The following is a 22,506-nucleotide window of genomic DNA, read 5'->3' as shown; positions in this document are numbered from 1 at the left end:
AAGCCAAGGCTGGCCTTCAACTCCACGTCCTCCTGCCTCAGCCGCCAGAGAGCTGGGAACCACAGGCGTGGGCCACCAGATCTTTTGCTTTTAATTTTCTTCTGATGTATATTTTTTCTTTTGCTTTCTTTCTTTCTTTCTATTTTTTCTTTCTTTCTTGCAGTACTGGGGCTTGAACTCAGGGCCTTCACCTTTAGCCACTCCACCAGCCCTCCTTTTGTGATGGGTTTTTTCGAGAACTATTTGCCCGGGCTGGCTTCAAACCTGGATCCTCCCGATCTCTGCCTCCTGAGTGGGTAAGATTACAGGCGTGAGCCACCGGTGCCCGGCTTCTAATGTATTCCAAATAGAGACACCAATGACATTCACCCCTAGATACTTCAGTGAGCATCTGGTTTAAAGAAGAAGGAGGAGGAGGAGAAACAGAAGACCTTTCTCTCAACAGTGGTATCTACTTTGGGGGCTGAAATGTTTTAAGGTAAATAAAGACCATTATGTTATTTCACATCCAAATGTTTCAGAATGCATCCCTGAGTGATACAGACATTTTACCAAAAGAACCCCAATGCCATCATTTCCTTCCCCTAACAAAAGTTACCAAAGTTCTAACATTATCTAATAGTCGATCATGTTCACCCCTCCTCCTGTGTGGACAAGTTTTTTGTTTGTTTGTTTTGGTGGTGGTACTGGTGTTTGAACTCAGGGCCTCATGTTTGCTAGGTAGGCTTTCTACCGCTTGAGCCACTCCACCAGCTCTGTGCTGTGTTGGGTATTTTCAAGATAGGGTCTCAAGAACTATTTGCCTGGGGCTGGCTTCGAACCGTGTTACTCCTGATCCCTGCCTCCTGAGGAGGTAGGATTGCAGTAGTGCTTTTTTTTAAGCTGAGAAGAGTGATTGCTTAAGTTCTCCTAGCAGGATGAGGGAGACCTGGGATTTGAACTCAGGCAGTCGGATGACAGAGCTGTGACCTCAATACATGAGTCAGGTAGGAGCCATTCACTCAGATGGCCGCTTTGGCCGCGCCTGTCCAAGAAGGGAAGTTTTGTGGGAGAGGAGGGAGGTCGTGGGGGGGGAAGGGGGAGGCGCCCACGCAGCTGCAGCTGACTCGCTCTTTAGCAAAACGTCTGGGAGGAGCCGTCGGGACCACAAAACTGTCTGGTACCCGGATCAGACCACAGAGGTACAGGAAGGCAGAAGACAGGAGCATGGGTCGCGCGCTGATGCTGTTGCTGTCGCTACTGTGGACTCTGGCCTGCATCCCAGGTAGGGGCTGCGTGCCGAATACCTGCGCCGGGGACTAAAGAGCTGGGGGGTCAGGGTCTGGGGAGTATGGCTGGGGGTAGACCCCAGCACCTCTCCCCTCTCCATCAAATAACTCTCCTGCTAGCTCACGCAATCCCACGTGGCACAGTACCCGGTAAGTGCTAACATTAACATTTAACAAGTCATTTAACAAGGGCGATCACTTACGTAGTAAGTGTTCCCTGTCGCTCTTCTAAGCTGCTTGCGCAGGGGACTCTGGTTAATTCTGCTTCACAGAGGTCAATGAGGCACAGAGGGGTTAAGTAACTGATCCCAAACCAAACAGCCAGTTCTTGGATAAAAGAGATCCAGACCCCGTAGCTGCGCCCCACGGCGGCGGATCCCCACTTTGAGAGTTAAGGGAAAGCAACCCCACATTACAAGTCCAAAAAAAGTTCAAGTCTCGGAGCCAGGGGGTGGGGACCCGGGCCTTGTCCCCTTCCCTGTCACTGTCTCCTTACCGGCATGACCGTCTCCCCTGTTTCCCCCGGAAAACTTGAGGGAATAGGTTTAAGAAATGAGAGGAAACTGCGGAGGCTCTGAGTCAGGGCGGGGCGGGCGCCGTGCGGGATGGCGGGGCGGTGGGGTGGCGATGAGTAACTCAGCGCTCGGGACCGCGGGAGGCCGAGAATGAGTAATAATTCCGAATTCTGGAAAGGAAAGGGTCGTCCCAGGAGGCCAAGTGGACAGACAGAGAGACAGCTTGGGTGTGCAGAGTGGACTCTCTATGATCTCCGGGAGGAGCTGGCGGGACCGACGCGGGGCCTTGGGGAGGAGCCGGTGGGCGGGGCTAACACTTGGGAGGCGGGCCGGAGGGTAGGGCGGGATCATCTGGGAGGAGGTGGTGGGCGGGACCAAAGCATAGGGGCGGGCCTGAAGGGCAGGGCTAGGTCTTCCGAGGCGAGGGGGAAATCGGTGGGCGGGGCTAAGGCCCAGGGACGGTCCGGGGGAGTGGCTATGACAACTGAGAGGAGCCAGAGGAAGGGGCTAAACCCTAGGAACTGGTGGGCGGGGCTTAAACATAGGGGAGGGCCTGGTGGGCAGGGCTAGGCCATCAGGGAGGAGCCGGAGGGCGGGGCTAAAGCCCAGGGACGGTCCGGGGGCGTGGTTATGACATTGATGAGGAACCAGAGGCGGGGCTAAAACAAGGGAAGATAAAGGGGCGGTGCTACGACATTGGGGAGGAGCCAGGGGCCTGGAGATAACTTCAGAAAAGAATCATGGGCGGGGCTAGACCCTAGGTAAAGGCTTGGAGGGCGGGGCTAGTATATCTGGGAGGGAGAAGGGGCGGAGCTAGGGAAGAGGCTGCAGTATCTGGGAGGAGTTAGGAGCCTGGGAGAATATCTGGAAGGAGCTAGAGAGCGGGGATAGGACCTAACGGACAGCCTGCCCTGCGGGAGAGAATTTGGGGGAGATTCGATTGGCTGGGACTAGATCTGGGGAGCGCTGGTGGGAAGGTTAGAACCTCAGAATAAATTGATGAGCAGGGAGAGAGACCTGTGAGGACAGGCTCTGGAGAGGACTAGAACCTGGGGGCGTGAGTGGGGTGGGGGGGATTGCAGAGGTGGGAGCCGAGGGCAGCTGGGAGGGAGAAAGGACCTACACGGCATCAGGGACAGGTCATCCTGTTTGAGAAGGCGGGGGTATGACTTTCACAAGACACCGCACAAGGACAAACTTAAAGGGAAAGGGCCAGGACAGGACTTTGGGGGGAGGACTTGTGGGACAGGAATAGGTAGGACCGCCAGTCGGAACCCAGCGTTAGGATCATGGGGCGACAAAACGTGACTGGAGCACGAACCTAAGTGGTCCTTAGACTGTTCCAGCTTGGGGCAGGACAGGGGAGAGTCAGACCCCGGTGCGGAGCGTGTAACCCGCTCTCCTTTCCTCCCCCAGCCTCTTGGGGCCTGCAGTGCATCCGGTGTGAGAGCAGTGCGAGCTGCCGCGAGGAGGAGTGTGCCCCCGGCCACGACCTCTGCAGGACCACCGTCCTGCGCGTGTGGGAAGGTGAGGGCTACTGACCCCGCCCCGCCCCCACCCCATCCAACCCTGCGGTGTGGGGGGGGAGGTAAGACGAGGGAGAGAGGTTGCCCAGAGCAATTTGGCAGTGTGTCAGCAGTTCAACTCCTAAGAATGTAGACAGTCCAGGGACACAAGTTTAAGGATACTTTTGTAATAGGGAAAATTGGGAATAACCTCAAGTCAGTCTGCTGCCTTTAAAGGAAGGAACTGTTGTTGTTTGTTTGGGCGGTACTGGGGTTTGAACTCAGGGCCTTGGGCTTGCTAGGCAGGTGCTCTACCACTTGAGCCTTGCCCCCAGCCCTTTTTAGCTTTAGCTGTTTTTCAGGTAGGGCCTCCTGGAGGGCGTCAGACCAGAATTCTCCTATCTATAGTCCCCCATGTAACTGGGGCCAGAGGTGGGTGTCACCGCATTAGGCTCGTTGAATGACATGGGGTCTCACTAACTTTTTGCACTGGCTGGCTTCAAACATCAATCCTCCCTCTCTCTGCCTCCCAAGTAGCTGGAATTACAGGTGTGAGCCATCACACCTGGCTTTGATATCATTTATTACATAAGCTTTAAACAAAGAAGGCAATGGTGTATGTTGTTATGCATATATAATATCAGGAGCAATAGAATTTAGGAGGTGTAAATCTGGAACTTTAGCTGTTTCTTCTGAGTCTCATTTCCTTTTAAAAATAGAGCAAATGCTAATATTTGGGCTTAGATGTAGCTCAACTGATAGAGTGCTTACCTGTCATGCAGAAGGCTCTGGGTTCCATCCCCAGTACCACAAAAAAAAGAAAAAAGAAAAAAAAGAACTAATATTTTACAAAGTTGGGTTATGAACACCCAGTATTTATTATATTCTTCTCTTATACTTTTTGGTAAGTGCAAAGCATTTCACTTTTAAAATACACATCAGAAGCAGGGTGTATTGGTGCACATCTATAATCCCAGCCCTCAGAAGATTACAACAAAACAAAAAATAAATAAATAAATAAAATTTTTCTCTTAGAGACTTCTCCCTTCTTCACTAAACTGGTGCTGAGGGGGTGGGACATAAGTCTAGAAAAGACAGAATTAGAACTGGGTCTGGTGGCTCACACCCGTGATCCCAGCTAGTCTGCAGGTGGAGATGAGGGATATCATAGTTCAAGGCCAACCCCAAGCAAGAAGTTATCAAAGCCAGGTGCTGGTGACTCATGCCTGAAATCCTAGCTACTTGGGAGGATCACAGTTAGAAGCCTGCCCAGACAAATAGTTCACGAGACCTCATCTCCAAAATAACCAGAGCAAAATGGACTGAAAGTGTGGCTCAAGCAGTAGAGCGGTAGCTTTGCAAGTGTGAGGCCCTGAGTTCAAACCCCAGTCCCGCCAAAAAAAAAAAAATTATCAAGACCTCCATCTCAACCAATAAACTGGGCATGGTGGCACTTGTTTGTTATTCCAGTTACAAGGGAGGCATAAACAGGAGGGTCTTGGTCCAGGCCAGTCAGGGCAGAATTGTGAGGCCCTATTAGAAAAAATAACTAAAGCAAAAAGGGCTGGGGGCTTGACTCAAGTGGTAGAGTGCCTAGCTGGCAAGCACGAGGCCCTGAGTTCAAACACCAGCACCAACAGAGAAAAAAAAATTAGAGTTGGGGCCCAAAGAAGAGGTGAACTGAAGCAGGGAGGCAGTGGCTCACGCCTGTAATCCTAGCTACTCAGGTGGCAAAGATCAGGAGGATCACAATTCAGAGCCAGCCTGGGCAAATAGTTCATGAGACCCTATCTTGTAAAAAACCCATCACAAAAAAAAGGCTGACAGGGTGGCTCAAGGTGTAGGCCCTGAGTTTAAGCTGCAGTACTGCCAAAAAAGACAAGCTGGAGAGGATCAGAATTGGCAGTGGGTGAGCCCTGAAGCCGAGGATGTCACTAAAGATGCGTTCCTCACAAGAGAAGAAGAGCTGGAGGTGGTGGAGAGAGGCTGTGCCCATCCAGAAAAGACTAACAGAACCCTGAGCTATCGGACTGACTCGCAGATCATCAGCCTTACAGAGAACGTGTGTGCGGGAAACCTGTGCAACCGGCCCAGACCTGGTAAGTAGGGCGGCACTCGTTGTGCCAGCCCCAAAGTGTCCCCAGCGCAGCCTCATTATCATCCCTTCCTACCCCCATCCTATGCCACCCCAATTCCAACTCCATTCCTGACTCCTGTATCCCAACTCTAACCCATCTTCAGCACAGCCTGAACTTCACTCTACTCTCATAGGGTCTCCAACTCCAACCCACTTCCACCCCAAACCCATCCCCATCTCCCAGTCATAAACTCACCCTCATCTTTGTGTGGATATAGGTCATATACAAGGCACAACCCCTGCTCTTAACACTCTCACACTAGCTTTCAAAGGCTACTTTTTCCATGAGTTCTAGAGGGTTGGATGTGGAAACTCATGCCTGTAATCCCATCTACTTGGGAGGATCAAGGTTGGCGGCCAGTCTGGACACAAAGTTAACCAGACCCAAACTCAACAAATAAGCTAAGTATAGTGGTTCACTTTTGTAATCCCAGCTATATGGGAGGCAAAGGTAGGAATATCATAGTCTGAGGCTGGCACCAGGTAAAAGCAAAAGACCCTATCTGGAAAAATAAGTAAAGCAAAAAGGGGTGGGTGTGTGGTTTCAGCAGTAGAGCACTTGCTTGCAAGTATGAAGCCCTGAGTTCAAAACCCAGTACCACCACTGAGGAGAAGGGGAGAGAGAGAGAGACAGAGACAGAGACAGAGTCCAAGCAATAGATGAGGAAGGACCAAGACACAGAATTTCAAAGTTCTTTGCCCTTCCTTCCCTCCTTTTTTCTTCCCTCCTTTCCTCTTTTCCTCCCTTCCTCCTTTCTTCCTTCCTTCCTTCCTTCCAACTTGTGGAACTTGTGATCCTTCCTTTTCTGCATCTTAGTACTGGGATTACAGATGTGTATCACCACACCCTGCTCAAAGTTCTTAAGGGAAGTCAAAAAAAGAGAGGAAGCTGGGCATAGTGATGCATGTTTATAGTCCCAGCGGGAAGGTGAAACAAAAGGATCACTTGAGCCCAGGAGTTTGACACCAGACAGGAAACAACAAGACTCCATGTGAAAATATTTTTAAAAGGGCTGGGTAGGTAGCTCAGTGGTAGAATGCTTGCTTAGCATGCATAAGGCCCTGAGTTCAATCCTCAGTACTGCAAAACAAATTCAATTAAAAAGAGGACAGAGCCAGGCACTGGTGACTCACACCTGTAATCCTAGCTACTCAGGAGGCAGAGATCAGGAGGATCACAGTTCAAAGCCAGCCCCAGCAAATAGTGTACAAGACCCTATCTCAAAAAAAGAAAAAAAAAACACACAAAAAAAGGGCTGGTGGAGTGGCTGATGGTGAAGGGCCTGAGTTCAAACTCCAGAACTGCAAAAAAAAAAAAAAAAAAAAAAAGGAGAGATGGTGGCGGGCACTGGTGGCTCACACCTGTAATCCTAGCTACTTGGGAGGTTGAAATCCTGAGGATTGTGGTTCAAGGTCAGCCCTGGCAAATAGTTCTTGAGACCCCCTGTCTCCAAAATTACCAGAGAAAAATGGACTGGAGGTGAGGCTCAAGTGGTAAAGAGCTTACTTTGCAAGCGGGAAGCCCTGAATTCAAATCTCAGTTCCACCAAAAAAAAAAGGGAGGACAGGATGACAGGCTGCTGTGGGCGGAATAAGTCCCTAGGAATTGACAACCCTTGACTGGGACAGAGAGAACCAATACAAAGAAATTTCTTCAGCCCTTTTGTTGACTTACAAAGGATCAAATTCTCCACAAATCCCACAGGAGAGGCCAGGATGGGGTAGGAAGGGACTGTGCTGCACAGTCAGCAGCTGCCTCCTCTTTCCCAATCTAGTAAGGGAGGAAGTTGATTGAGGCCGTGCACAGTCACAGAGACATCAGTAAGCAGAACTGATTCAAGCTCAGCTTTCCTTCTTCCTCCATTCTCATGTGGCCTGATTTTTCTCCATCCTAACCACAAACTATCTAGTGGCAGGGTTGGGTCAGATACTCTTTTGTTTTGTTTTTTTTTTTTGGAACAGGGTCTCGATGGGTAGCCCAGGCTGGTCCTCGAACTCACAATCCTTCTGCCTCAGCCTCCTGAGTGCTCAGAGTGTACCACACTTGGCTTATTTTTAAGGCGGTGACAAGAGAGAGGCCACTGGCTGGCTCTCCCTAGTAGATGTGCTTAAGGAAAGAACTAATACTTGGGCCTAAGGAATGCATTGAATCAGAGACAAAAGTCAAGGTGTTTAACAACAGTGGTGTTGCATGTCTGTAATCCCAGCACTTGGGAGACTGAGCAAGGAGGATGACAAGTTTAAGGCTAGCCTGGGCTAGGTAGTGAGACCCTGTCTTTAAAAAAATATCAACAGCCGTCAGAGACAGAACAGACCCCAAGAAGCCCCCTTCAGGGCCACTGTTACCCCTTTGGCTGATAGATTACAGGGACATGAGGGGTCTCCAGGGAGAGATGGGTGTGGCAGAGTCCACTGGGAGTTGGGTTAACACCTGTCCATTCAGCAGTCTCATAATGGATTCCTTCTATCTCCATGACTAGAGCCACCTTCCCTGTGGTGGCGACTTGTACAGTTGACTAACCCACACTTAGACACGGCATGACCAACCCAGTCCAGTGTGCTTTGGGGGCCGACGAATGACACACACATTACAAGACAAATGCTAACCAAATTAGTCAGGGATGGGATGCGCAGGGCCAGGCAAGAGGTCAGCAGGAGCTGTGGGCCCTAGCAGGATGCCTGGCTCAGCTCAGGGAAGGGCTTCTAGAGGAAGCAACAGCTGTGTGGGGTCTTGAAGCAGAGGAGGAGGAGGGGATGGCCAGTGGAGACTTTCTCAGCAAAGGACCAAGAGCTGGGTCAAAGCAGTGAGGGAAAGAAAACATGGTAGGAAGCGGGCACAGTGGCTCATGCCTGTAATGCCAGCTACTTGGGAGGCTGAGATCAGGAGGATTGTGGTTGGAGGCCAGCCCAGGAAAATAGTTCATGAGACTCCCCATCTCCAAAATAACCAGAGCAAAATGGACTGGAGGTGTGGCTCAAGCAGTAAAGAGCCTGCTTTGCAAGTGTGAAGCCCTGCGTTCAAACCCCAGTCCCTCCAAAGAAAAAAGCATGGGAGAAGATGAGCCACACACAAAGGAGTAGATGAGGGGAAGCCAACATGGAGGTGCTCCAGATGGAGAGGGTGGCCAGCCAAGAGACAGGCGCAGTTGAGTGGAAGAGCTCTGGCTGGTAGCCATCCAAACCTAAGTGATGTGTGGGACAGAGACGTCCAGGTTTGGCCATGATGGAGTCACTTGTGTCAGGGTCAAGCTTCTGCCGATGACAACTGGGAACACTGGACAAATGGCAGACAGTGGTATGAAGTCCCTGGAGAGCAGCAATGGAGGGAGGCCCGGAGGCGTTGCCCCCTTTGAAGTACGGGAAGCACAGACGCTGGGTTTCACAGGCAGCCTGGCTTGTTCCCCAGTGCGTTCCAACTCCCTGCTGGAGCGTCCCAGACAGAGTCGCTAGACTGAGGGGACAGGTTGGAGTACAGGCTGGAAAAACCAGAGGTGTAATCCCAGAATAGCGGGGACCCCAGAAAAAGGAGTCCCCAGATCTGCCAACACATTTCCTTCAAGTCACCGGCAAGCTGTGCCTGCCCAGGGTGAGACATGGAGGAAATCAGCAAAAATTAGTAGCTGGGAAGTCAGAACTGAGCCGGCTTCCAGCAGGCACGGGGTGCTGATGAGGCAGGTGTGGAGGTGGGGTGGCCTCAGTCACCACCCCAGGCATTCCTCTGAGCCCTCGCCCTAGTGGGGGAAGGCCTGAAAAAGCCAGATCCATCCTTGACAGGAAGAAAAGCTAACCATCTTCGGGACAGGACATCACATAGAGCCTTTAAAGTTTTCATCTATAATGTCTGACATTGAATATAAGCTTGTATAGTAGCCTGAAGGAAGAAAAAAGAACTGACTGACCAGAAACTGAGAAAAATCAAACAACGGCAACAGATTGGTGGTGATTCGGATATTGGAGGAACTTTAAAATAGCTCTGATTTAAGCTGGGAATAGTGGTGCGTGCCTGTAATCCCAGCACTCAGGAGGCTGAGGGAGGAGGATTGTGAGTTCCAGGCCATCCTGGGCTACATAGTGAGCCCAAGCAAGAAAGTGAGGGAGGGAGCAGGGAGGGAGGGAGGAAGGAAGGAAGGAAGGAAGGAAGGAAGGAAGGAAGGAAGGAAAGCCTGGTGCAGTGGCTTGTGCCTATAATCCTAGGTACTCAGGAGGCAGAGATCAGGAGGGTAGTGTTTCAATGCCAGCCTGGGCAAATAGTGCATGAGACCCTATCTTGAAAAACCCCTCATAAAAAAGGGCTGGTGGAGTGGCTTAAGGTGCAGGCCCTGAGTTCAAGCCCTAGTACCAAAAAAACAAAGAAAAGAAAGAAAGAAAGAGTGGCCTAAGAAGAGTTCACAAAGGAAACCAACTGATGGTGTCAGACAGCTTCCTTGGCCACGATGGAAACTCCTGTTTTCATTTTCCTGAAAGGTCACACGCAAAGGCATGGCTCACGGGCCTTTCAGGTTTTTTCTTTGAGGGTGATGAGTTGGCTGTGATGGAAAGGATTCAGCTAATTACAGCGAGCCTGCCAGTGGGAAGCCTTGGCTCAGACATGGTTCCCTTCTTTAAGTCTTGGCCCGGACGCAGCTTGAATAACGTGGATCAGGAAGGATCACGCATGCCAGGCGGGGAGATGTGTGAGCCAAGGTCCAGGCACTGGAATGACCCAGAGTTTCCAGGGAAAAGTAACAGATCCAGTTGGCCTCCACTGAAAGGCTTATGCAAAAGGAAGTTATCGCGGATCAATGAAGAGGCCTTGATGTCTCAGATAGTTAGGTAGAGGGTATAAGTTGTTGATTGCTGTCTCACTCATTGCCCCCAACTTAAAACAAAAATTAACATGTGTTATTTCAAAGTCTCTGCAAGCCAGGAATCCTGGAGTGCAAGTTGGGCATGGTGGTGTATGTCTGTAATCCCAGCACTCTAGAGGCTGAGGCAGAGATCAAGGAATACATAGCAAGGCACTGTCTCAAAAACCAAGGACTGAGGATATAGCTCACTGGTAGAGTGCTTGCCTAGCATGTGCAAGGCCCTGGATTCCATCCCTAAAAGACAAAAAACAAAAAACACCACTGGAGGCCGTCTTGGAGACTGGCTACCTCAGGGAGCAATAGAAAGGCTTAAGTAATTTTTTTTGGCAGTACTAGGGTTTGAACTCAGGGCCTCACACTTGCTAAGCAGGCATTCTTACTGCTTGAACAACTCCACCAGCCCTTTTTTGTGATTTTTTTTTTCCAGATAGGGTCTTGAGAACTATTTGCCCAGGGCTGGTTTCAAACCACAGTCCTCCTAATCTCTGTCTCCTGAGTAGGCAGGATTACAGGCATGAGCCACCAGTGTCTGGCTTAAGTAATTTTTAATTCATTCATTAAAAAAAAATGTAGTGAACCAGGCATGGTGGCTTATACCTATAATCCTAGCTACTTGGGAAGTGGAGAGCTAGAGGATCACAGTGTGAGGTCGGCCAGGCAAAAAGTTACTGAGGCCCCATCTCAGCCAATAGGTGGTGCAGGCCTATCATCCCAGCTACGCAGGAAGCACAAATAGGATCATGGTCTAAGCCTTGCTGGGCATAAATGTGAGACCCTACCTCAAAAATGCCCAAAACAAAAAGGCCTGGGGTCATGGCTCAAATGGTAGAGCGCCTGCCTAGCAAGAGCAAGGACCTGAGTTCAAACCCCAGTGCTGTCTATATATTGAATAATGAATATCTTCTCTGGCCCTATGCTAGTAGTGACCCTACCCTCCTGGGGCTCACAGTCTGACATTAAATAGTGACCACCCAGTCTGAGCAGGGCTGGGATGGGGGAAAGTGCCATAGGAGCTCAGAGGGGGTCCCTGATCCAGCCTAGTGCGTCAGGGAGGGCTTCCCAGAGGAGGTGACATTGGAGCGATGACATGGGAAGAGTGTGTACGAGTTAGGAAAAGTGGGGAGCAAAGGCCAGTCAGCTTGTGTGCTGGGGGAGGAAAGGGGCAAGCGCATGGTGATGAGGTAGGACAGGAGGTGACCAGGACCTAGTGTCTGATGGGCTTTGAGTGCCACACTCAGGCCCTAAAAGCAGTAGGGAGCCATGGAAGGATTGCCAGCAGAGGAAAGGCAGGGTCAGACTTAGTCTTAGCAGCCTGGTGTCAAAGATGGAAACAAAGGAGGGAGACCTGACAGGCCGCGGGGCTGGGAAGGAGGTGGAATCACCCGTGGGGCTGAGGACCAGCTGGCTCAGAGGCTTTGCAAGGAGGAGTGGGGTCCTCACGCCTCACCCCCTGTCCTCTCCACAGTGGGCCGGGGGCCCGTCGTCCCCTTAGGCCGTTACCTGGAGTGCTCTTCCTGCACCTCGGCAGACAAGAGCTGCGAGAGGGGCCGCGAGCAGACATTGCAGTGCCGCTCTCCCCGTGAGCAGTGTCTGGAGTTGGTGACCCACCACAGCCTGGAAGGTGAGCCCCAACCCGCCAGCGACTCCCCCTCTCTGCCTTGCTCTTCCCCAAGGCTAAGCTCAACAGAGACCCCTCGCGCGCGCACACATCCAGTGACTGGAAGCCCAGGGCTGCTAGGACAGCTCTAGAGTGTCAGGGAACCCAGAGGCTTCATTCCTCAACTTTTACTTCCACTAGCAAGACTGCCTCATGGTCCAATATGGCTGCCAGAGCTCCAGGCCTTGTGTTCAAGTTTCAGGAAGGAGTGGGAAAAGGAGGCAAAAAAAAAAACCAGGAAACATTCTTTTTTTGTTCCTTTCTGGAAGTTCCATAAAGCACTTCCACTTAGATCCCGTTGGCCAGAGCACGACTATGCTTAAGGAGGCTAGAAAGGTGGCTCCCCTAAATAAAATAAAGGTCCAGTTTCACCTCCTCACCTCGACTGACTGCTGACCTTCCCCCCTTACATCCCGCCCCCAGGAAGCTTGAGCGATGAGAACCACATCCGAGGCTGTGGCATCCTTCCGGGCTGCCCAGGCCCCACCGGGTTCCACAACAACCACACGTTCCACTACCTGCAGTGCTGCAACTCCACCAAGTGCAATCGGGGCCCGGGTAAGGGGCGTGGCCAGAGAAGGGGCGGGGTCACACGGGGGCGGGGTCAGACAAGGGGCGGGGCCTGGAGCCCATTGCTCCCGTTCTCTGAAAAGTGGGCATAGCAAGGCTTTCCTAAGTAAGGATCTAGTCTGGCGTGGTGGTTCACTTCTATAATCCCAGCACATGGAGGCGGAGGCAGGAGGTCACTAGTAAGAGGCCAGCCTGGGCTACACAGTGAGACCCTGTCTCAAAAAAACAAATATGCCAGGCACTGGTGTCTCACACTTGTAATCTTAGTGGGAGGATCATGGCTCGAGGTCAGACTGAGCAAATAGTTCTCAAGACCTCATCTCCAAAATAAGCAGAGCAAAATGGACTGGAGGCGTGGCTCAAACAGTAAAGCGCCTGCTTTGGAAGTTCAAAGCCCTGAGTTCAAACCCCAGTCCCACCAAAAAAAGTAAATACAGGATTTCAGTGATTCAATAAGCCCATCAATCCTTCACTAAGACCCATGCTATCCTTCCAAATCTTCCACTCCTCATCACCTCCACTGCCACCACCCTGGGCACACACCCCAGGACCTCTTCCTCACTGGTCTTCCTGTTTCCACTCTGGCACCCACAGTCAAGGCTTAAGGCCACAGAAGGAGTGACTTTTTTTTTTTAATGGCAATCACTCTCTTTCCTGGAGCACTTCACTGACTCGCCCTTACTCTTAGAATCAAATCCAAAGGTCTTGTTATGGCACCTGCCTGCCTCATGATCTTACAGGAGTTCCTACAAACACCCAGCTCCATCCTGCCTCAGGGCCTTTGTACATGCTCTTCCCGCTATGGGGAACACGTGTCCCCAAGAGCTGTAATGGCTGGCTGCTCCTACCCATTATATCTCAGATCTGCCCCCCCCCCCAGGGGTGCAGAACCCACCAGGGCCTTGCACATGCCAGGCAAGTGCTCTACCACTGAGCTATATCCAGCCCTAGTTTTTTTTGTTTGTTCCTTTTTTTTTTTTTGCGGTACCAGGATTTGAACTCAGGGCCTCACACTTGCTAGGCAGGTGCTCTTACCACTTAAGCCACTCCACTGGTCCTATTTGTTTGTTTTTTTTCCTGGCATATATTACAGCCCTTAGTTTTGTTTTATTTTGGGACTGGGTCTCCCTGTATAGCCCATGCTGGCCTGGAACTTGAGATCTTCTTGCCTCTGACTCCTGTTGTTGGAATTACAGGTGTACACCACCATACCTGGCCACATCTCAGCTTCAATGTGTTATGATCAGGGAAAACTTACTGTCCCCAGTTCCCCAATATAATATAGCTCTCTCGTGTTACTCTGTCCAGTAGAACTTTCCACAGTGTTAGAGTGTTCTACACTGGTGCTGTCCCCTGTGGTCCCTGTTGCTGCATGTGGTGACAGAACACTTTAAACGTAAACCAAATGCTTAAATGATACTTAGTGCTATTTAAACCACAGGTGGCCGGTGGCTCTTTTAAGCTCGGAGAAGGTAGGAACTGTTTGGTGCTACCCAGTTGCTAAGCTGGGGCTCAGCCTAGTGCCTGGTCAGATGTGGGGCTCATGGGGAATACAGACTTGGGGTTTCCTCATAAGCCCTGGAGAATTGTACCCTCATCCCAGAAAGTGTCATTCACACGCCTGACCACAGGGTGGCACCCTAGTGTCTCAGGCCGAGTCCAGAGTCCTGGGAGAAAATGCATGGCAGGAGGGTTCCGGGTGCTAATCTCCTTGGTCTCTGTGTCCCTTGTCCTTTCCTAAGTCCTGGAACTTGAACAGCTGCCACCCAATGGCTTCCAGTGTTACAGCTGTGAAGGAAACAGCACCCACGGATGTTCCTCCAATAAGACTTCCCTCATCCACTGCCAGGGCCCCATGGATCAATGTCTGGAAGCCACAGGCACTAAGGGTAAGTAAGGCCCTTTGGGTGGCTGGGGCACCTCCTGGAGGAAAAGTGGAACTACAAACTGTAGTGAGGAATTAGGACTTGTCCAACAGGAAATGGACATTCTGCCACAGTCCACACTGAGACTTCTGTGGGGGCGGGATTTCCTGGAGATGTCAGGGACTTCCTGTGGCCATCTGGAGCTTTTATCTTGGCACATTAATCTGAGAAGGATTCTCAAAGGTTTTGGTCTCAGGACTCTTTCAGATTCTCAGAAATTATTGGCTATGTCAGTTAGTTATATCTACAGATATGAACTGCGTCAGAAATTAAAGCTGGCTGGGCACCAGTGGCTCACGTCTGTAATCCCAGCTACTCAGGAGGCAGAGATCAGGAAGATCACAGTTCGAAGCCAGCCCCAGCAAATAATTCACAAGACCCTATCTCGAAAAAACCCATCACAAAAAAAGGGTTGGCGGAGTGGCTCAAGGTGTGGGCCCTGAGTTCAAACCCCCGTACCACAAAAAAAAAGAAAGAAAGAAAATTAAAGCTGAGAAAAAGTTTAATAGGTGCTTGCTTGTGTAACATGTGCAAGACCTTGGGTTCCATCCCCAGCACTGCAAAAATTACAAATTAATTTCATGATTAGTTTTTTATTATTTATTTATTAAAATAACAGGGCTGGGGATATAACTGAGTGATTAAAATGCTTGTCTAACATGCACAAGTCTCTAGGTTTGATCCCCAGCACTGCAAATAATTAAACTCTCATGACACGTTATTGTAAATAGCATTTTTATAAGAAATGACTGTTTTAAATGAGATGATGAGGTGAGGAGAAAGGCATTGTTTTACTGTGTTGCAAATCTCTTTTTTTGGCAGTATAGGGTTTGAACTCAGGGCTTCATGCTTGCTAGGCAGGCACTCTACCACTTGAGTCACACCTTCAGCGCAAGCCTCTTTGATGTCTGGAGTGAATAGAAAACAGCTGGGTCTTATCTCTGCTTCAGTGTTCTTTCTGTTGCAATATCACATGTCCTGGAGTTTCTCTCATATACTCATGAGACCAAGAAAACCTCATTATTATGAGGATAAATTTTGTGACGGCACTGGGGTTTGAACTCAGAGCCTCGCACTTGCTAGGCAGGTGCTCTACCACTTGAGCCACATCCCCTCCCCCAGCCTCTTTTGCTTTCATTATTTTTCAGGTAGAGTTTCCCTCTTTGGCCAGGGCTGGCCTTGGGCTTTGATCCTCCTCCATACACCTCCCACATAGCTGGGATTACAGGCGTGTATCACCAGGCCTGACCCGTATAAGAATAATTTTGACTTTGCAGATTCCTGGAATAGGTTGGAGGGACCTTTACTCCAGGTGGCAGTGGAGGTGGCACCCACAGCAAGGTGGCCTGTCACCTACTTGAGAATTCCAGGCCCAGGCCTGAGAGCTGGGAATCTCACTTGGTCTTCTCTTTCCTCAGAGTTGCAGAACCCGAGTTACACAGTGCGTGGCTGTGCGACCGCCTCATGGTGCCAGGGCTCCCATGTGGCAGACACCTTCAGAATGACCCAAGTCATTGTTTCCTGCTGCTCTGGCAGTGGCTGTAACCGCCCAGTCCCAGATGGTCAGTTCCATAGTGGAGGTGCCTCCCAGCCTGGCTCTGCCTACCTCAGCCTCACCATGACTCTGCTCATGACTGCCAGACTGTGGGGTGACATTCCCCTCTGGATCTGAATCCAAAAGCCTCCACCTTGGCTGGATCCAAGGACGTCTTTGCTCTTACCTCCACTCTATTCTTGCAGACTTGTGTACCAGTGTGCTGACTTCTCTGGGCCTCAGTTTCCCCAGTTATCCAAAAAACCTGTTTCATCAAGTCGTCCAGAGCACCAGAGGAAAATGGCCTGGAGAAAGGATCTTGAGTTTATTCATATTGTCGCCACTGTTAGGACTGTTATGAACTAATATTCATATTATTTATTTTATATTATAAATAAAATTTTTGTACCAGTGAACAAGGCTGAATTTGCCCATCGCTGTAGCACCTATCTTTGACAGGGCATGGGGTGTTTCTGGACGTTTCTGGAATTACAGGTCAGGCTGTAGGACCCAGCCATTTGAGGCTCTGCCTTTTCAGTGGTCACTGTGTACCGCCCCCCCCCGCCCCGCCCAAGCTGCCTCCACATCCATTTCTGACCTCCAAATGCATTTTTTTAAAATTTTGAAGCAGGATGTCATTCTGTCACTTTGTAGCCCAAGTGTTCCTTCCTCCTACCTCAGCCTCCCAAGAGCTAGGTTACAGATGTCAGTCACCATGTCACACAACTGATGGAATCTTCTAATTTACCCACCCAAGCACCAACCTTCCAGTCGTCTCTTCTCACAAATGTCCAAGGTTAAGATTATTTCATTTTTCTAAGGACACATGTCTGCATTTCCCAGGGTGCCCTGGGGCAGGAGATGGATAGGAGAGAACGTAGTGGCCAGAACTCCCTTGATGACAGTGAGAAATCCAAGGAAAAAATTTCCCTTGATGCCTAGGGTAGGGAATAAAGTCTGGGCTAAATTTCCCAGGGTGCCTTAGGACTGACATAGAAAAAGGCAAGATTACTGTTTCACTTCTCTTTTCTTTTTTTTTTCTGGCGGCACTGGGGTTTGAACTCAGAGCCTCACACGTGGTAGACAGGTGTTCTGCCACTCGAACCACTCCGCCAACCCCACACTCTCTTTTTCTGTCCTTTTCTTAGTTTAGGTTTAAGGTGAGGGCGATGGTCAGGTTTGGGGTTAGCATTAGGGTTAGAGTGAGGGTAAGGGCGAGGGTAGGGTAGGGTGGGGGTTAGGATGAAAGTGAGGGGAGGTCTGTGGTGAGGTTTGGGGTGAGGGGTAGGGTTGCTTAGGGTGAGGCTTAGGATGAAGGTGAGGCTAGGATGAGGGTGAGGGTTGGGGTGGAGGTAAGAGTACAGTGAGGGTAGGGTTAGGTTGGAGTTGGGGGGTTAGGGCGATGGTGATGGAGAGGGTGACAGGCAGGTTAGGATGAGCGTGAGGTTTCTGTCTAAGGGCGAGTGCGGGGATGCACCAGGACTATGTTGCAGTGGCACCGTCGGGGCACAATATTGAAAAACTCGTGTTTCTCATGGTTCACTGTGACAACCCATGGGGACAAATTGCGATCCCCAAAAGTGCTTCCCACGAAGAAACAACATAATGTTAGGGGCTGGTGAGGGATAGTGTTTTTTTAAAGGCATCCTCTCATCCTGTGTCACCACCTGTCCTGGTAGCTTAAAGAGGAGAAGTCTAACTGGGCGTGGTGGCACAGGCCTATGATCGCACCACTCAGGAGACTGAGGCAGGATTGTGAGTTCAAGGCCAGCCTGAGCTACATACTCAGACGCTCTGTCACCAAAGAAACAAACACGTAAAGTCTGTATGTCCGGCTCTGCTTTAACCTTTAATAGACACGTGGTGGAGTGACATTGTGGCACGGTAAGGAACCAGACCTTCAGAAACTCAACTCCCATGTCCTAAGTCGTGGAACATTTGCTATGGGGGAAACAATTGCAATTTAAAAGCCCTACTGCCCAGAGACTGCCATGCTGTGAGGAAGCCCAAGCTAGTCCAGCACAGAAGCCAAGTGCAGCGACAGCCCAGATGGTCAGCCATGTCAGCCCAGCCTCCAGATAAGGGCAAAGGAGCCACCATGAACATGTGACCAGAAGCCTTGCCTGGAGCTGCTGAAACAGATCCTACAGACTTACAATTTTAAGTAGCTTAAAATGACAGAAACTCAAGCTGGGCACCGGTGGTTCACAACTATAATCCTAGCTACTCAGGAGGCAGAGATCAGGATCACAGTTGGAGGCAATCTGGGCTGTTGTGGTGGGGGAAGTTTGAGACTCTATCTCAATGGGAAAAAGCTGGGCATGGTGGTGCATGCCTGTCATCCCAGCTATGGTAGGAAACTTAAAATAGGAGGCTCGGAGTCCAGGCCAGCCTGGGCAAAAAGTGAGACGTAGCTCCATAATAACCAGAACAAAGAGGCTGGTGGAGTGGCTCAAGCAGTAGAGTGCATGCCTAGCAAGCATAAAGCCCTGAGTTCAAACCTTAGTACTGCCAAAAATTCTCAGAATCATGAAATCTAAAGGTGTGGTTTTATACCATCACACTCTGGGGTGGGTTTCTTTCTTTGTTTTTTTAATGCAGCAATGACTAACTGGAGCAGTTGTTGTTTTGGGGGTTCTTGTGTGTGTATGTTTGTATTTCACTCACTCTTGCCATTATAATTGCCATGTAGAAGAAGGCTTTTATTTGTTTGCCTCTGTGTATTGCCTGAAATATGCCTGGAAGGAAAGCCAGCCAGGACTGTATTTCCCATGATGCTCTACAGCAGAGAGAGGCTAAGATGACATCTTCTGAGATGCTCCATATTTACAATTGAGGATAATTTCACTGTTTCCACAATGCCCTCCAGCGGACATTGAGGCTAGGGACACATATCTCACAATCTGTGGACCAGAGTCTGGTATCAAACCCCCATTGCTAGTGGTTTTGAATTTTTGTTCAAAGGTCTTTGGTTGTAACACATAAAATCTGTTTGTGCTGACTTAAGCAAAAACTGTTATTGGAAGTTTAAAAGCCAAGCAAGACCTAGGTCTCCTGGGCTTAGCAGGGACAGGAAACAGAACTGAAGAGGCTAGGGATGTAGCTCAGTGATGGAGGGTCCTAGGTTCAAGTCCCAGTGTTGCAGAAAAAAAAAAAAAGAGAAAGGCTGCATGAAACCCAAGTTCTCTCTCTCTCTCTCTCTCTCTCTCTCTCTCTCTCTCTCTCTCTCTCCCTCTCCCCCTTTCCCTCTCCCTCTCCCTCTCTCCCTCTGTCTCTCTCTCTCATTTCCTTCCTGGGTTTCCATTTTATTTTTGTCTCTCTACACATACAGTAGAACATACACCCACTGGGATGATATGTAGCAAGAGCTACTTGAGTCTCTGTTCTCAAATTTTAGCTGGAAGACTGACTGGGTTCCATTAGGGCCAAAGTCAAGCCTCTGCCCAGCCAGGGCAATTCACATCAAAGCCACCACCTAGAGTTGTTCAGGTCAAGCACAGTCCTCAAGGGGTGCTGCCCTTCCACCAGAGCTGGGAAAACAGACCCTGTAAGAGCAATCCTGCCACAGGTTGGGGGAACAACTGAAAAAGAACCTTTCTATCATTTAGTATGCTTTAATCAGCAAGCAGGGCTGCTTCCACACATTTTGTGTGAACACTGGCAATATGGGAGTCAAGGCTATACTTAAGAGGACACCCAAGTCAAAATGGTTAACAAAGAGGAAATTGGTTATCTCATATAACAAGAGACCACGAGTTAGGGCAGTACTTGGGATGACTACTTAAATGGGTCCACCATGTCTTAAATGGGTCCACCATGTCTTAAATGTTCCAGTCAGGCTTGTCTACTTCTTGGCCTCAAGATGGCTGCTTCAGTTCCAGACATCACACTCATGTTCAGAGGCAATAGCAAAGGGGCCAATTCTAGGATGTCTTTTGAAAAACAATGAAAACTTAACTTCCCAATGTCCAGACAGACTTACCCTTGTGTTTCACTTGCCTGGCTTCCATGCTGGAAGCAATCACCATAAAAGAGAATAGGATTAAACATTTGGTAAAGTGTATTCAGACCCAATCCTGTGGGCTCACCCCTCATCGTGGGTATCAAAGAAAGAAAGGTGGATGCCTAAACAGATTCAACAGTGTCTTAGGAAAGACAAAGGGAAAAGATACAGAGTTTGAGGCTAGCCTGGGCTATGTAGTAAGTTCAAGATCAGTCTGAGGTATGGAGGGAGAGAGAACCCAAAATTTTAAGTTTTAAGTTTTTAGATGAGGGTATTTCAAGTCTCTTCCTTCTCTCCTCTCCTCTTTCACTTTATCTGTCTTCTTCTCTTCCCTGCCCCCTCCCATGGGAATCTGGTCCCAGAGGTGTTTGGCAGCCACCTGACGACACGAGGGTGGGGATTCATCCATCCTCAGAATGGAGAGATGAACAGATCCAGCGAAGCCAGCCTGGAACCATATGTCACATGAAACATTTTTCTTTCTCTGGAGCCAGTGGGATTGGATTTGCTGTCACCCTAAAACCCTAAAGAACAGAGCAACCTGGAGGACAGGGACAGGATCATCACTCTCCTGATGTCTTCGGATAGAAGAAATGATGGGACCCAAAGATGACAGATGAGAACCAAACCAGTATCTCCCAGGATGCTTCATGGCTGGGGCAGGAGACATGCATTGGAGCCCACTGGTTCTTTGGGGAAATGTAGCTGTTAGCTACACACTTGGCATGGTTTAGATCTGGCTTGAGTGTGTGCATTAATCAAATGTTGACATTTAATCCCCATCATGAGATATGAAGAGGGCAGAAACTTAATCCAACTATGTCATTTAGAGGTGGGACTTGGGGAATAACTAGGATTAGATAAAGTCATCAGGGTGGAGTCCCCATGATTGGATCCTGGTGTTTTTGTTTGGTTTTGTTTTCAGTACTAGGGTTGAACTCAGGGCCTACACCTTGAACCACTCCACTAGCCCTTTTTTGTGACGAGATTTTTCAAGATAGGATCTCACGAACTATTTGCTCCAGCTGGCATCGAACCTCGATCCTTCTGATCTCTGCCTCCTGAGTAGTTAGGATTACAGGCATGAGCCACTGGCACCCAGCTCCTGGTGGCTTTATACGAAGAGGGAGAAAAAAAAAAACACAAGAAAAATTGGAAGACTTAATGTGGTGGTGGTGGAGGAGGAGGAGGAAGAAGAGAAAGAGGAGGAGGAGACAGAAGAAGAAGAAATAATCAGAGAGACACATGTACTCCCTGTCTCTTGCCATGTGATATCCTGTGCCACCAGTGACTCTGCCAGCCAAGAAGGACATTACCAGCTGGGGCCCCAATTCATTGCCAAAATAAACCTTTTCTTTACAACTTGCCCAGTGTAGGCATTGTGTTGTTGCCAACAGAAAACACGTGATACACCTTGAACCAGTATCCCAAACTCAGGTCAAACACTTCTCTCCCACCCAGCCCAGATCACAGAACGCCATCCCCAGAAGGATCAGATTTTTTCCTATCTGACCACCTCTTTCCCCAGTCTACAAACCGAGGACTGAAAAGAAAAGTTGCTTACAGTCGTAGTCCTGGGAATACAGGGCTTGATGAAAGCTTTGGTCCTGAGGCCAGAGAGGATGCTAGGGGCTGGGCACTGGACAGAAAGCATGTTGGGAGCTGAAGTCTCTTGATTGGCCTGGATGTAGAATTTTTTCGTAGTCATGGCGATAAAGAATTGGCATATCTGGATCTCAGTTTTCCTGACTGTCAATGGGGCACATGAGAAGTTAAGGCCTATTTCCCATTGCTTCTCACTTTTCCTGGGTTCTGCAGGTGAGAATCCTGCACCAGGTCTTCAGGTTCCCATAGAACTGGACTCTTCAGGAGGGAGAAGAGACGGGGGACTTGTCTACGGACATACCACCCTGAACGCGCCCGGTCTCCTCTGATCTTGGAAGCTAAGCAGGGTCGGGCCTGGTTAGTACTTGGATGGGAGACTGGAGACTGGAGGGGTGACGGGGTCAGAGCAGATGCTTCACTGGAGAGACCGGACCTAGACCGACTGAGCAGGAAGGAGAGAAGGGCGGGGAGCTGGGACGCCAGGCCTGGGAGGTGCCCACAGGAGCGTCTCTACCCCACCCCCACGCCAGGCCCAGGACCGGGCTTCCTTCAGTTGGTTACTTTCTGGGGGCCCCTCCCAGGGAGTGAGGCTGAACTAGGGGATCGCAGGGAGGGAGGGAGCCCCCGCCCTACGAGATCCCGTACCTGCCCAGCTTTCCATCATACCAGACATCTTCACCTTCACCTTCAACTCACCTGCCCACAAAACACCTCTCGCACTCACCTTTCCCGCATCACGCCCTCCGTTCAAGCTCACGCTGTCACGCACACCCCCACTCTCCCCTGTCACACGCACCCCAGCCTTCACGCGTACACTCACCCCCTCAACACCACCCACCCGCACCTTCGCGCACCTTTCGCGCTGCACCCTGGGCCGCACTGGCTGACAGTCTCCCACTCCCGCTGCCCGCACACGCACCTTGCCACCTGCGCGCAACAC

General features: G+C 50.1%; 1 protein-coding gene across 2 annotated transcripts; it reads left to right on the top strand.

Moving 5' to 3' along the window:
• Window positions 1-1,117: 1,117 nt before the first annotated feature.
• Plaur (plasminogen activator, urokinase receptor) lies at window positions 1,118-16,374 on the top strand. 2 transcript variants are annotated; one of them, XM_020172122.2, is made up of 7 exons: window positions 1,118-1,264; window positions 3,200-3,310; window positions 5,250-5,387; window positions 11,738-11,893; window positions 12,353-12,487; window positions 14,242-14,388; window positions 15,843-16,374. In XM_020172122.2, exons 1-7 carry the CDS (start codon window positions 1,207-1,209, stop codon window positions 16,094-16,096), a joined length of 999 nt encoding a protein of 332 aa, XP_020027711.1. In that variant the 5' UTR covers window positions 1,118-1,206; the 3' UTR covers window positions 16,097-16,374. The 2 variants fall into 2 exon arrangements, with proteins under 2 accessions (XP_020027711.1, XP_020027710.1); XM_020172121.2 differs by having other exon boundaries at window positions 5,247-5,387.
• Window positions 16,375-22,506: the final 6,132 nt, after the last annotated feature.

The sequence above is a fragment of the Castor canadensis genome, chromosome 16 (assembly GCF_047511655.1).
Source record: "Castor canadensis chromosome 16, mCasCan1.hap1v2, whole genome shotgun sequence".
NCBI lineage: Eukaryota > Metazoa > Chordata > Mammalia > Rodentia > Castoridae > Castor > Castor canadensis.
Note: the sequence above shows the minus strand (reverse complement) of the source record. Positions and strands in the feature narration are given on the sequence as shown.

Coding starts and splice junctions, on each gene's coding strand:
- Plaur (XM_020172121.2), top strand. CDS start 1,207: ATGGGTCGCGCGCTGATGCTGTTGCTGTCGCTACTGTGGACTCTGGCC. Junction 3,311..5,246: donor CGTCCTGCGCGTGTGGGAAG/GTGAGGGCTACT, acceptor TCCTCACAAGAG/AAGAAGAGCTGGAGGTGGTG. Junction 12,488..14,241: donor CAAGTGCAATCGGGGCCCGG/GTAAGGGGCGTG, acceptor TCCTTTCCTAAG/TCCTGGAACTTGAACAGCTG.